Source organism: Sinocyclocheilus anshuiensis, unplaced genomic scaffold (genome assembly GCF_001515605.1).
Source record: "Sinocyclocheilus anshuiensis isolate Anshui unplaced genomic scaffold, SAMN03320099.WGS_v1.1 scaffold84, whole genome shotgun sequence".
Classification (NCBI taxonomy): Eukaryota; Metazoa; Chordata; class Actinopteri; order Cypriniformes; family Cyprinidae; genus Sinocyclocheilus; species Sinocyclocheilus anshuiensis.
In genome coordinates, this window is record NW_015557076.1 from 574,900 (window position 1) to 589,838 (window position 14,939).

The 14,939-nt window shown below is 36.7% G+C and overlaps 1 protein-coding gene across 1 annotated transcript in view; it reads left to right on the forward strand.

The window, feature by feature from the left end:
• Positions 1-9,252, forward strand: part of LOC107676788 (copper-transporting ATPase 1-like) — a 37,037-nt gene extending 27,785 nt beyond the window's left edge. The window contains exons 16-23 of the mRNA XM_016471467.1: positions 559-741; positions 2,110-2,311; positions 2,413-2,559; positions 5,913-6,055; positions 6,145-6,348; positions 7,175-7,292; positions 8,529-8,631; positions 8,750-9,252. Coding sequence (XP_016326953.1) covers positions 559-741; positions 2,110-2,311; positions 2,413-2,559; positions 5,913-6,055; positions 6,145-6,348; positions 7,175-7,292; positions 8,529-8,631; positions 8,750-8,906 — 1,257 coding nt within the window. The 3' untranslated portion in view covers positions 8,907-9,252. The remainder of the gene's footprint in view (positions 1-558; positions 742-2,109; positions 2,312-2,412; positions 2,560-5,912; positions 6,056-6,144; positions 6,349-7,174; positions 7,293-8,528; positions 8,632-8,749) is intronic.
• The last annotated feature ends 5,687 nt before the right edge of the window (positions 9,253-14,939 follow it).

Below are 14,939 nucleotides of genomic sequence, written 5' to 3' on the forward strand. Positions count from 1 at the left end.
TCCACAACTGCTTCCTTTTGTGATCTGATGTGGCTTCTTGTCACAGAATGAGGCAGAAAATATGTTCTATACTGTAAAAAGCATATGGTAAAAAGACTGTTGATTAGCAATGGATTATAAATATACTTAATTATGATAAAAATACCAAAGATGGCTTGAATAACACAGATAAACTATACATTTTCGCAGTCAAGTGTTTATTGTCTTTGTTTTGTCATTCAAAACGCATTTATATCTTCTGTTTACTCAGTTACAGCAATAGCAATGCCTTTGTCCATATTAGGGATTTCCTGAGTCCTTTTCCTTCTGTGATACTCATGTGGAGTTTCTGCGCGGGGGCGCCCTCTGGCGTCCAGTATGAATGAAACAGACATTAAATGTGTTTATAGCACTCAATAATGGCCAATCCATCCTATTTTGGATAATTTATTTTTTTTAAGTATCAGTTCAGGCACCGTTTAGGCACCGGAACCGTTTTAAAAGTATCGATTTGGCACCGGTATCGGAAAAAACCCAAACGATACCCAACCCTATTTATATATCCGTTTATGCTTACAGATTCAGTCTGTGGTGTTTGATAAAACCGGCACCATCACGTACGGCGCTCCCAAAGTGGTCCAGGTGAAGATGCTGGCGGAGGGGAACCGAATGTCGCGCTCTAAGCTGCTGGCGATCGTCGGCACTGCTGAGAATAACAGTGAACATCCACTGGGTGCTGCCATCACCAAATATTGCAAACAGGTCAGTTGACTTCATGGTGTATTGTTTCTTTACTTACAAACTGTGGTGGGGTTTAAGCTAATTTAAAGGGATAGTTCACCCAAAAATGAATATTTTGTCATCATTTACTCGCCCTCAAGCCTGAATGGGCTTCTTCCAGCTGTTGAACACAAAAGAAGATATTTTGAAGAATATTGGTAACTAAACCATTGACGGTAGCCATTGACTTCCATAGTATTTTGTTTCATACTATGGAGGTCAATGGCTACCGTCAACTGTGTGATTACCAACATTCTTCAAAATATCTTCTTTTGTTTTCAACAGAACCAAAAAACTGTGAACCCCTGAACAAGGGGTGAACTGTCCCTTTAAGCTAAGTTACACATTAAATTCAAATATAATATGTAAATAAATTCCAAGGATTGTACTGCATCATTTAAGAAAGTAATTTTCATTATGTAATTAATACAATTTTAAAGCTATATATGTAATATAATTTTAATTTCCAAAACTTTTTCATTTCAAAAACTGCTGTCGAATGACATATTTTCTGGTAACACTTTACAATAAGGTTCCATTAGTTAATGTATTAACTAACATAAACAAACAATGAACAATACATTTGTTACAGTATTTATTCATCTTTGTTAATGTTAGTTAATGAAAATGCAGTCGTTCATGTTAATTCACAGTGCATTAACTAACGTTAACAAGCACAACTTTTGATTTTAATAATGCATTAATAAATGTTGAAATTAACATTAACAAAGATTAATAAATGCTGTAGAAGTATTGTTCATTCTTAGTTCATGTTAACTAATGAACCTTATTGTAAAGTGTGACCTATTTTCTTAAATAAACCCATTTACTGATCTTATTGTTTAAAAAATACAGTACATTTTAAGCCATAATTGTCATTACAAAAGTGTGTCTACTGTACGTGGAAGGCTAGCACAACTGTTTTCAACATTGATAATAATCAGAAATGTTTCTTGAGCAGCAAATCAGCATATTAGAATGATTTCTGAAGATCATGTGACACTGAAGACTGGAGTAATGATGCTGAAAATTCAGCGCTGCATCACAGAAATAAATTATATTTTAACAGATATTCACACAGAAAACAGCTATTTTAAATGCAAATAATATTTTGCAATATTGCAATTTTTACTGTATTTTTGCTTACCTCGCTGAGCATAAGAGACTTACTCAAACTTTTGAACAGCAGCGTGTGTAAATAAATACATAAATAATATATGTGTTGTGTCTAAACACTTGCTCTAAGTGCTGAATTTCTCAGTACAGCTTGCCTTTTGGGGTATTTTGTGACTGTTTTAAACATGCGTCTGTTTTTGGCATTTGGATTCACAATGTCTCTTCTGTGTTCAGGAGCTGGCTACAGAGTCTCTCGGCACCTGTACAGATTTCCAGGCCGTGCCGGGTTGTGGAATCAGGTGTCTGGTCAGTAACACAGAACACCTGCTGAAGAGAGACGACAGCGACAGTGAGGAGAACCAGTGCAATGCCGTCTTGATCCAGATCAGCGACACGAGCAGTGACCACCCGCTCATCATGGACCCGCAGCTGCTCAGTGAGTGTCACATGACCTGCAACACCACATTGGCTGCAAGCGCAAAATGCAATACAGTTCTGAAAGCTGTGAGAGTGCAATGCTTGGCTTTGCGGTTTCAGCTGTCGTCCAGACGTCCTCGTTCACGGTGCTGATAGGGAACAGAGAGTGGATGAGGAGGAACGCACTGCAGGTGCGAGCAGAGGTGGATGAAGCCATGACGGAGCACGAGAAGAGAGGACACACTGCAGTGCTGGTGGCTGTGGACAGTGAGTGAGACTCAGTTACTTCAAACACACTTTGATCACTAGGAATTTCCATGTGAGGAATTGTAAAAGCAATGTAAAAAAAATACAGTTCTGACAATGCTAGATTTTTTTTTATATATATATATATATATATGTGACCCTGCAGCACAAAAGCAGTCTTAAGTCGCTGGGGTATATTTGTAGCAATAGCCAACATATCAAAAAAAAGTGAATATATCAAAACTTAATTTTAGATTGGTAATATGCATTGCTAAGGACTTCATTTGGACAACAAAAGATGATTTTCTCATATTTTGATTTTTTTGCACTCTCAGATTCCAGATTTTCAAATATAATGGTGCATTTAATTCTAGGGCTACACCTGACTAAAGATTTTTCTAGTCAACTAGTAGTCGTTTATTTAAAGGGGTGATGAACTGGCTTTTTTATTATCTTATACGTTCGCGTGGTTTTTACATTCAAAAACATCAAAATCAATAAGTAATAGGCTATTTTCTACCCTGGTTTTGAGGCCGGCTGGAGAAACGCTTGGTTTTTATGGGCATTGAAGACTTGGAAGTAAACGCCCGCTGCTATGATTGGATAACAGTTTTGCATAATAAACTAACTTTCTGTGTGTCTGTTTGACCAGCTGCGTCCTTCATAGTCTTCTGTGACTTTAGACACGTACACATAATCAGGACATATCAAGCGATCTCTAACAAAGCAATAGTGACACATAGTACAAATATATTTTACTCACATAAGTGCGCTGCGCCATTCCTGTCGGATCCGATACAGAAACACAGCATTGCTTTTTAATCTCAGTCTCTCTGCAAATCCAGTGTCGACCTGTGTCTTGTTTACAAAGGAATCCGTGGTGAAATGAAGCGAACAAACGCTCAATGTTTTACTCACGTGAGCTGAAACTTCATTAAAATAAAGTTCAACCACGCACTCCTAATATTTGAATCCGAAGGAAGGTTCTGCAGCGACTGTGTTCTTCCACAACCAAGCACTGCACAATATTCTGCGATCTTCAACGGCATGTTTATTGCTTGGTTGCTCAATCCGGTTTAGCTCCACTTAAGTTATTTCCCTACTGTGTCATGCGTGAATCAGTGGGCGGGGCTACAGAATGTTCTTCTGTGGAGGCGGAGTTTAACCTATAGGCACATTCCAGGATCTGGCGTTCGCTGGGCCTGCTGTCAATAAAAGCTTTTATTTCAGTTACAAGGACGTTTTCAGTTCTGAAACTTACAGAGTATTATTTTAGTACGATGACCTCTTATATATAAAAAGCTCAAGTAAAAGTTGATTTCTCAATTCATGACCCCTTTAAGCCATTAGTTGACTAATCGACTAATTTAAGCCTATATTAAATCATAATGAGCCTATAGCTTATTCCACACTTAAGTACACTCATAAAGCACCAGCAAAAGTAATGACTATGAATATGTCAGAGTTTGTGTTGGCTGCAGAGATGAAGTTGACGATGCTGACTCCTCATCTCCACAGCACAGTGAGAGAAATGCACTTTTCATACAGATTACATAATGAAAGTAATATTGTTTTTGATTTGAATTGGTTCATTTAAAAAAGTAGACATTTCAAGCTTTCTATATATATATATATATATGTCTCATGTTTCTGAGGCAAGGAGTCTATACCCTGAGTTTTGATTCATTTTTGTGAACGGAGACTGAACGGCAGAAAGCGCATCCTGTTTTTTTCTTTATTTTACAAAAGCACAACGTTGTGTTGATATTCTGTGTGTGTACAAATAAAAGTAGACCATTAACAGTTTCGAATGATGTATTACTCTTATCTGTATGAGCAAAAATGACGGCGCATTTTAAGTTGTTTGTGTTATCAGGAATAAAATGCCAGCGATTGGATATGCACCTAGTAGCACACGTTTATCTAAGTTAACTTTAGAGTGAGCGGCTGTGTAAAGTTGCTTCAGTGTCAAACGATAAGCCATATTTGAGGTCGATGAATGATAAGCGAACATTTGAATTAGCTTCCTGATATCCTGTAATTACTTCAAGGACCAGCCGTTAACGCTCTGCCCGATTCTGCGACTAACCGACTAATAACATTTTGGTTGACCAAGCCTCTTTTCGTTGAATAATATTTAGTCAACTATTAGGGGGGCAGTCCTATTCAATTCCTCCTAGAAAATTTATATTTACGAGATGAGAAGTCATAATTGCAATGTCAGGTGGGTTCAAGTCACTTTGGTTGGAGCAAGATGACAAGTTTACCTTTTCTGCAGATAATTCAGAAATATTTTTAACTCTGGTTTTACAAATGATGAATAAATGTCCATTGGGCTGTTAAGGTGCTGAAAATTGTAATTGCACTAAAAAGTCATATTTTGTACATGCAACTTACAAAAAAAATTATAATTTCATTAATTTTAACAAAATTACCATCAATTTCAGATGCTGCATCTAATGTGTCTTTCATATTTTCCTGCTGACTCAGAAGTTTCCTGCTCATAATAACTTTTTTATTAATCACGATTATTGTAATTTCATTTTTATTTATTTTTTTTACATTTATTGCACTTTCACATAAGCACAAATTAACTGTAAGTCAATGCATGTTTGCTCACAGATTTAGTCACAGTAAAAAAATGCAAACAACTGCGTGAAAGAAAACAGACTGGCTGTATTATGCTTTTATTTGAGCATAATATCTCAATAGAGATCTAATTTACATGTTTGGTGGTGTTTTCAGATCATCATCGCCTTTTCCGTAATTTAGAGGGAGAAAATGTATTGATTTAAGAAAAAAGCCCTGATCGGGGGGATTTAAACTCTTGATATCTGGCAACCACAACCATGAAAGCACCTTTTCCGTCATGTAGAGAGAGCATGTATGCGTGGTTGCCAGGTTGGGCAGATTAAGTAAACCAATGGGCAGAAAATGTATTGATTTAAGAAAGAAGCCCTGATTGGGGGGGGGGTTAAACTCTTGATATCTGGCAACCGCAGACATGAAAGCTTAAGATAACGCATATGACAAATGAAAGTGAAATGTTTCAGGATAAATAGCCAGCGGGCAAATAACGCAGAACATTATGCTTTATAAATTGAAAGCGCAGAAATCGTGATCATAATTTAAAATACCGTTTATCGTGCAGTCCTAGTGGTGGCGTTCATGTGCATTAAACTCATAAATACGATCTTCTCGACATGAACGTCCCATAATTTCAGCTTTTAAGAGCGATAATCCGTCAACACTGGAAAAAAGTTTTTAAATGAAATGGAGTTAATTGATTGCAATTGCAGATTGAAAAATAACTACACACCTTGTCACGTAGTGCACAGTGTTTATTGCGTGGATGTGTGCTGTTTTGTTTTCAGATGAGCTTTGTGCAATGGTGGCCATAGCAGACACGGTGAAGCCTGAGGCTGAGCTGGCCGTCCACACTCTCACAGCAATGGGGCTGGAGGTCGTGCTGATGACGGGAGACAACAGCAAAACTGCTCGAGCTATCGCTGCCCAGGTACAGGAGCCTTTCATATCCCCTTTAGTATAATTGTCCTCATGCAGCAGTGGAGTTTAGCAGCTGAGGTCGTGCTTTTTTTTGTCCAGGTGGGCATCAGGAAGGTGTTTGCAGAAGTCTTGCCATCTCACAAGGTGGCGAAAGTGGAGCAGCTCCAGCTAGAGGGAAAACGTGTGGCCATGGTGGGCGACGGAGTGAACGACTCCCCGGCGCTGGCTATGGCAGATGTGGGGATTGCTATAGGCATGGGAACGGATGTAGCCATCGAGGCAGCCGACGTGGTGCTCATCAGGGTATGAAGACTGTAATGACTGTGTTGGATTTTCTTTTCCATAATGATAGTAAACATATTTTGCTTAGTGTTTTTGTGCTGGTACACTGTGCTGGTAATATGACACTAAAACTGCCAGTAGGTGGAAGCAAGTCCCTGTCTTAATTAGTGATTAATTGAATCATTCTCTCAAATGATTCGTTCAAAACGGCTTATTCATTTAGAAACGAAACACTGCAGAGTTTCTCTGAGATGCACAAATGTTTCGCTCCGGCTTTGTTTGAAACTATTTTCATTGTCAAATTCATTGTCAGACAATATTGAGTCTAAAATGTAACTCATTCAGTATTAACATCTTGTTTGTTGAACGGTTTAATAAAATTAATATCGTATTTGCAATCATGCCCTAATATTTATGAAAACGGCTGTTGCTTGTGTGATATTACTTAACTATATAAATATAAAAAACAAAAACCCAGACAGGGATATTTTTTGCTTTCATAACTTGAATTATAGAGTGATTTAACTGCATTCTAATAGGCTTCATCACGCAGTAAATGCTTTTGGACTCTCAAGACGTGTTTTTGTTTGTTTTTTGAGTACTCTATGTCAGCTCTCATATCGTTAAAAAAACAATTATGATATTACCATAAACGTAACAATTCCAAATTTGTTTCCATTTCTCCCCTATTTTGATTACTGTATTAATATTGTTTTTATTGTTTCTACGTATTATATTGTTTCTGTTGCCCCAAAAACAAAAGTTGTGTTTTTTAGTTGAACATAAGTTTCTTGAGATTGCACCTACTTTTTGATTCATTGCGTATTTTTATTTTTTTTTTTTACAGAATGATCTTCTTGATGTTGTTGGGAGTATCGACCTTTCGAAGAAGACCGTAAAACGAATCCGAATCAACTTTGTATTTGCACTGATCTACAATCTTGTGGGGATTCCCATTGCTGCAGGTGAGAGCAACTAAACCGAATAAAATAAAAATGATAAATTATTTTAGTATTGCTCACCAAGGCTTCGTTTGTTTTATAAAAATACAGTAAAAACAGTAATATTGTGAAATACTATTATAATTTAAAATAATGTTTTCTATGTGAATATCTGTTAAAATGTAATTTATTCCTGTGATGCAAAGCAGAATTTTCAGCATCATTACTCCAGTCTTCAGTGTCACATGATCTTCAGAAATCATTCTAATATGATGATCTGCTGCTCAAGAAACATTTCTGATTATCATCAATTAGGGCTGCACAATTAATCGAAATTGAATCGCAAAGGCGATTAAACGCGATTCGACAGAAGCTGCGATTGTCATGCGTATCTTTCAGTGAAGCACGGTTCTATGATCAGCAGTAAATCTCCATCCGAAGGCTGCAGCTGAATAAACAGAAGATTCAACCTCGGAGCAGCAGTTACTACACTGAGCCGTAGTTCACCGAGAAGATACGCAAACAGCTGTCATTATCGTGAACGATTTCGTCAATTTCATAATCCTACGATTGTATCATCTGCGATTATGAACGCGATTTTGCGTAGCTTGTCAGAGAACTACGGCTCTGTGTAGTAAATGCTGCTCCATCTGAAAGCAGGTGATGGAGATTACCGAGAAGATACGCAAACAGCTGTCATTATCGTGAACGATTTCGTCAATTTCATAATCCTACGATTGTATCATCTGCGATTATGAACGCGATTTTGCGTAGCTTGTCAGAGAACTACGGCTCTGTGTAGTAAATGCTGCTCCACCTGAAAGCAGGTGATTTACTACTAATCACAGAACCGGCTTTACTGACAAAATGTGCATGACAATCGCGATTAATCGCGTTCGATTAATCGTGCAGCCCTATCATCAATGTTGAAAGCTTTTCTGAACTCTTTAATGAATAGAAAGTTCAAAGGAACAGCATTAATTTGATTCTGAAAGTCTTCACTGTCAATTTTGTTCAAGTTAATGCATCCTTGCTGAATTCTTTTTTTTTACCATTCTTTTCCCAATAGAAAAATTAGGACACGTCTATGTAAACAATATTGTACAAGTAGCTACTTTTCATTGTAGGATAGTATAGTAGTGCATTTCACAACAAAAAACATGGGATTTGTCTCTCTAATGCTTTAACAAGTATTAAGACAACCATTCTGTAGGTTTGTATCATTGCTGGAGTGTGATTATTGGATGCTGCTGTGTGCAGGTGTGTTTATGCCGGTGGGTTTGGTGCTGCAGCCCTGGATGGGCTCTGCTGCGATGGCTGCCTCCTCCGTGTCTGTAGTGCTGTCCTCCCTTCTACTCAAATGGTAAACCTCTCAAATCTTCTCACAGTTCGGTTTAATAAACATTTTTGCATGCTTTAGTAACGGGATTTGTTATTGAAAGATGCTCGGATAATTTAACCCTCATTTCCTGTTTCTGCAGCTACACTAAACCCAGTGCTGAGAAACTGGAGAGACGACTGGGCGAGGTGAGAAGACATGGCAGCCTGTCTGAAGTCAGCGTTCACATCGGCATGGGAGAGCTGCGCCGGCCCTCGCCCAAACTCAGCCTGCTTGACCGCTTCGTCAACTACAGCTGAGCCTCCATCAACTTGCTGCGCTCCGACAAGCACTCGATGAACAGCATGGCCCTCAGCGAGCCCGACAAGCACTCTCTGCTGGTGGGAGACGCTCACTGCGAGGAGGAGATCGTCTGAGCGCCTCTCACTTTATCTCAGTGCCTGCAGACGAGGGGCATCTGTGTCAAAACACAAAATTCAGTCGCCTCATGAGAGGTTCGTCGCTGTGATGCTGCATGGATCAGCTTACGCAGCTTTGGTTGTATCACTAAAGGCTCTCCGTTTACATTACGAGTATTCTCGCTGGCCAATTTAAAGGGATAGTTCACCCAAAAATGACAACTCTGCCATTTAGTCACACAGTATGAGTTTCTTTCTTCTGTTGAGCACAAAAAAAGAAGATAGTTTGCAGAATGTTGGTAAAAAATAGTCAATAGGGACCAGAAACTGTTTGGCTGCCAACATTATTTAAGATGTCTTCTGTTGTGTTCAGCAGAAGAAAATGACTCATGCAGGTTTGGAACAACTTGAGGGACAGAATTTAAATTTTTGGGTGCACTGTCACTTTAAGAATGACAATCCAGGTAAGGAAAATCAACTACAAAAAAAAAAAAAAACATTCTAAAATCAGTTTTGTTTTTGTGAAAACAGCCATTTAAAAAAGATTGTGTTTTATGATAATGATTTAAGTGAATATTTATTACGTCTTTTATTTATAGTATATTTTTTGGGGACGTGAAGGAATGTGAGGATTCTTTTAAAAGTGAACAAATGAACTCTTATGTTTTTATATTCTTCGAGTGCTGAGATACAGTGCATTCCAAAGAAAGCAGCATTCAGGAATGATGACATTAACGCTAAACCGTCTCTTTAAGATGTTATATTCATATTCATTGCATATTAATTTTATCGTTCAGCAAACTGTTTGCAACACTTGAGCTGCCTTTGCTATATTTAAATGTGCATTAGCTCGTCAGCTTTGCTTTTAAATGTTGTTTTTTTGTTTTTTGTCTTCACTTTATTTCAAAACCCAGTGGTTTGTGTGAACTGAGATTTGTGCATTAATGCACTGAATAGATACATACATTTTCAACATGTCTAAGCATGACCTGAATCAGGTTACTGAAACCGATTACTAATACATTCAAAGCTTTTTAAATATTATTTTGAAAATTATTATCCAATATATATTTTTAAAAAATCATCCAGAAGAAGTTGTTACTGTATTATTTAAGGTCAATTAAGCGATACAGTCTTCAAACGAAACAAGTGCACTCGTTAGTAAGTAATGATTAGTTGCCAAATGTGTTCAAATTGGAATGACAATCCTGAAATTGTGATTTATGCATTTGATTGTTTTACTAAATGTGGTCTGGGACAATTCTTATTGTAGTCTAGCATCATATTCTTTCAATAAACGGCCAGTTTTCAATAAGCCAACATGCTTTCATGAAGTACTTTTTTCAGTGATTTATGTAAAAATGTGCACTTGCCTACAATGTTAAAAAAATAATCAGATTAGCATTCTGGGAATTTTGTATTTCTGAAAGTGCTGTCACATTAGCAGCATTTCAGTCAAATTTAGCATGCAAAAAAAGGTGTCCTGTCTGTTGTCAGTATAGTGTAGAGATGCATCTTTTCTTTATTCAAAGTTGTACATGGAAACTAATACTAAAGCAGTAAAACTGCATCCCTATATTCATCCTATGTGTCCTCTTAAGGTGTAAATTTATAACTTTTTTTTTTTGTTAACGTGGCAACACATCCCTTACGACAATCAACCATGGTTTTACTCAAAAAATAAATAAATAATAATAAAATAAACATGGTTACTATATAGTTAAACCATGATAACCACAAATGAACCATGGTTTTGCTACACTAACCATAGTTTAACCAGTTTAACCATGGTATTTGTAGTAAAACTGTGGTTATACAAAAAAACATGGTTACTACAATTTTACTATAGTAAAACCGTTCTTCTGTGGCTTTATAGGTAATATTTTGGTTTACACAATTTTGCAAAATCAAACTATTGTATCTTAATATAAACCACAATGTTAACTTATTATTGAATTGTAAATAAATGTCACATTTGCAACTAGTCAGTGTTCAAATAATGCTGGGAAATCACTTCATATAACAAGAGTGATTACTGATAGGCTGTCAAAAAGGCTTGTTAAAAATTAAACAAAAATGTCACGTTTTAAAGAAGAAAAAATCACCCACTGACTTTCAAAGCTGCTACATAGTAACGACTTTCTACTTCGAGGAGCTTGATAGAAATGTAGTGGAGTGAAAAGTACAATATTTGTCTTTCAAATGTAGTGAAGTCATAAGTTTCCATAAAAAATAATACTCAAGTAATGTACAGATACTCAAAAAGTGTACTTAAGTACAATACTCAAGTAAACGTACTCCGCTACTGTCCACCTCTGATTGTTTGTTACACTCATCACAACAGTGATGCTGTTTTTATAGTTATTTATACTAGTTTTTTTTATAGCTCATAGTTATTCAGTAATTATATATAATGACATATGTGACCCTGGAGCACAAAACCAGTCATAAGCGTCAATTTTTCAAAATTGAGATTTATACATCATCTGAAAGTTGAATAATAAGCTTTCCATTGATGTATGGTTTGTTAGGATAGGACAATATTTGGTCGAGATACAACTATTTGAAAATCTGGAATCTGAGGGTGCAAAAAAATCTAAATATTGAGAAAATCATCTTTAAAGTTGTCCAAATGAAGTTCTTAGCAATGCAAAGTGTACTTAAGTACAATACTCAAGTAAATGTACTCCGCTACTGTCCACCTCTGATTGTTTGTTACACATCACAACAGTGATGCTGTTTTTATAGTTATTTATACTAGTTTTTTTTATAGCTCATAGTTATTCAGTAATTATATATAATGACATATGTGACCCTGGAGCACAAAACCAGTCATAAGCGTCAATTTTTCAAAATTGAGATTTATACACCATCTCAAAGCTGAATAAATCAGCTTTCCATTGATGTATGGTTTGTTAGGATAGCACAATATTTGGCCGAGATACAAAAGTGTACTTAAGTACAATACTCAAGTAAATGTACTCCGCTACTGTCCACCTCTGATTGTTTGTTACACATCACAACAGTGATGCTGTTTTTATAGTTATTTATACTAGTTTTTTTTATAGCTCATAGTTATTCAGTAATTATATATAATGACATATGTGACCCTGGAGCACAAAACCAGTCATAAGCGTCAATTTTTCAAAATTGAGATTTATACATCATCTGAAAGTTGAATAATAAGCTTTCCATTGATGTATGGTTTGTTAGGATAGGACAATATTTGGTCGAGATACAACTATTTGAAAATCTGGAATCTGAGGGTGCAAAAAAATCTAAATATTGAGAAAATCATCTTTAAAGTTGTCCAAATGAAGTTCTTAGCAATGCATATTACTAATTAAAAATTAAGTTTTGATATATTTACGGTAGGACATTTACAAAATATCTTCATGGAACATGATCTTTACTTAATATCCTAATGATTTTTGGCATAAAAGAAAAATCTATAATTTTGACCCATACAATGTATTTTTGGCTATTGCTACAAATATACCCCAGCGACTTAAGAAGGAAAAGAAGGGAACGGGATCAAGCAAGGACTAAAACTTGGCTCGCTGTTGAAATGTTGTGCTACAGAGCGCAAGACAACACTGAGATTTTGACTGTACACTGTCAAACATTCAGATTAATACATTTTTATTCATGTTGTAATGAAAAAGCCATGAAAAGGTACAGAAAAATTACATTTTAGTAACACTACTCTTAGAATATGTAACCCTTTTAAAACCATTTTGAGGCTTGTAGACAAACCTTAATGAAGATATTTATATATAAAATATAAAACATTGAGTTAAAGGTGCAGTATGTAATATTGACAGCTAGTGGTTGAAATGGGTTCTGCAGATCAAAATCTAAATATTGTGGAGAGAGTTGTTTCTCCTGTCCCTCCCCTTCAGACTCGACACTCATGTGGGTTGCCAGATTGGGGACACGCAACAATTCAAGTTTATTTATATAGCGCTTTTCACAATACAAATCGTTGCAAAGCAGCTTTACAGAAAATTACGTTTCTACCATATATTTAGTAGTAGCAGCTTATTAGTGGTGACTGTCAGTTAATGTATACATATGGCAGAAATGTACAGAAAACCAATTAAAGATGTAATCAAAAGCAACAGAATGAGCACATTTGACAACAGAAGGTGACAAGCCTGTAAATTGATGAGTTGATTTATCCTTGTTTTAATATTCCTCTGGTCATAGTGTTTTTCTAGATAGATGCCGAGGCTTTTTAGGTCGGGTTGAATCTGCGATCTCTGACTCAGTTCGTTTGCTGGCTTCCATTGCTGCGATACGCTGTGTTTTACACCATCTGGCAACCCGGGGTGTCAAAATCCTATTGGGTAAACTGGCAGTGGGCGGAGTCACACAGACCAAAACAAAAACAGACATTCCGACACTGAACGCACATTTCGAAGCAGAATAACTGTCTGTAGTGTTGTTTTTCAGTGTTTCAGAAACACAATTATGTGAGCTTAGCGTGTTTCCTAAATATCTGCAGACATAATATGGTATTTTTATGCTTTACGAAATAGCTTGAGAGTCATTTATCCATGTATATGCAATTTTCTCGTCGACAACTTGAAATCAGACATCAAAAAAGCCATCAATAAACTTGTTTGAAAGAGTTTCAGAAGCTGAAGAAGCTGCATGGTTTGCAGTGTTGGGGGAAGCTAGTTTGCTTCTAGTGTGACCTCCTCTCTGCGTCAGACTCTTCGTGGCTCCAGAGGAAGCTTAAGCTCATGGGGAAGCGCCGTATCTGTGGTGCCGGTCTGCCGTTACACATCCTCTTCATCTGAAGGCAGATGTTTGGAGACAAGGACATGAATTCTCATGACAGTCCACAAGTGACTGAATTTGTTGAATACAAGTACAACAGCAATTCCCTGCTCTCAGTTCGTCTTACCCCTTTTTCGAGCAGAATGTCAAACTCATCTGTGATTCTCCTCAGCCGTCTGCCGTATTTCACACTCACAGCAGCATTTGGAGGAGCAGAGAAAACACGCGGCCTCCAAGGCTGGTCAGCTTTCTTAAAAAATAGTTCTGCATCCATCGATTGGACCCTCTGCCTCACCCACTGATCTTCTATTAAATAATAACATCTATACTAGCGTACAATGCATTTAAGGTATTCATTAGATCAGCTCTCTGATCCTGGCTGATCAGTAAATTTGAAGCACAACTGAAATATGAAAGCATAATTAAGGGCAGAAAACCTGCTATTACATAATTGCACTTTTACATGCTATAAAACATTACCAGGCACAGCGAGGAGCTGCTTTCTCTGTGGTGATCCAGCCTCTGACTGATCTGAATCGTCCCGGTCTTTGAGTGTTTCTGACACCTCAACCGAATGTGTCGACTTTGGCGCCATCACAACTCTATAAATGTTACATTCATTTTTTAATCTCTTTTCTACTTTGTCAGTTTAACCGTAGTTTCATAAGTCAAACATTAGCTACCTTCTGAAACAACCCAAGCGTGAACGTCGCCAGCCATTTAAGTGTCCAGGAGGTGCTTGGAAAGATTTTGATTTCACACTGTTAAACCTATAAAAAAAAAATTAAATTTTTTTTTTTGGAGTTGTACAAATATTAAAATCATTAAAATCATTGCAACATTAATAGGTCACAATACAACATATGAGTGCCTAACTGGACCAGTTAAAAGCACAACTGGCCATCGGGAGCACCCTTAGCAGCAATATTAGTCCCTTAAACTCTGGATTCTGTAAGAACTATGGTACATTTCATTAGGGCAAAGGATAATTTACAGCGTCTTTCTCTTTAAATGTTTAGTTCTAATTAATTTTAAAAGAAGTAAAATGTTAATTCAAATTAGAGCCTGGTTAAAGATAAATATCAGTGTTTTATTTAAATTAGGTGTTAACTATTTACCAATGTTAAAGTTCTTAAAGGGATAGTTCAC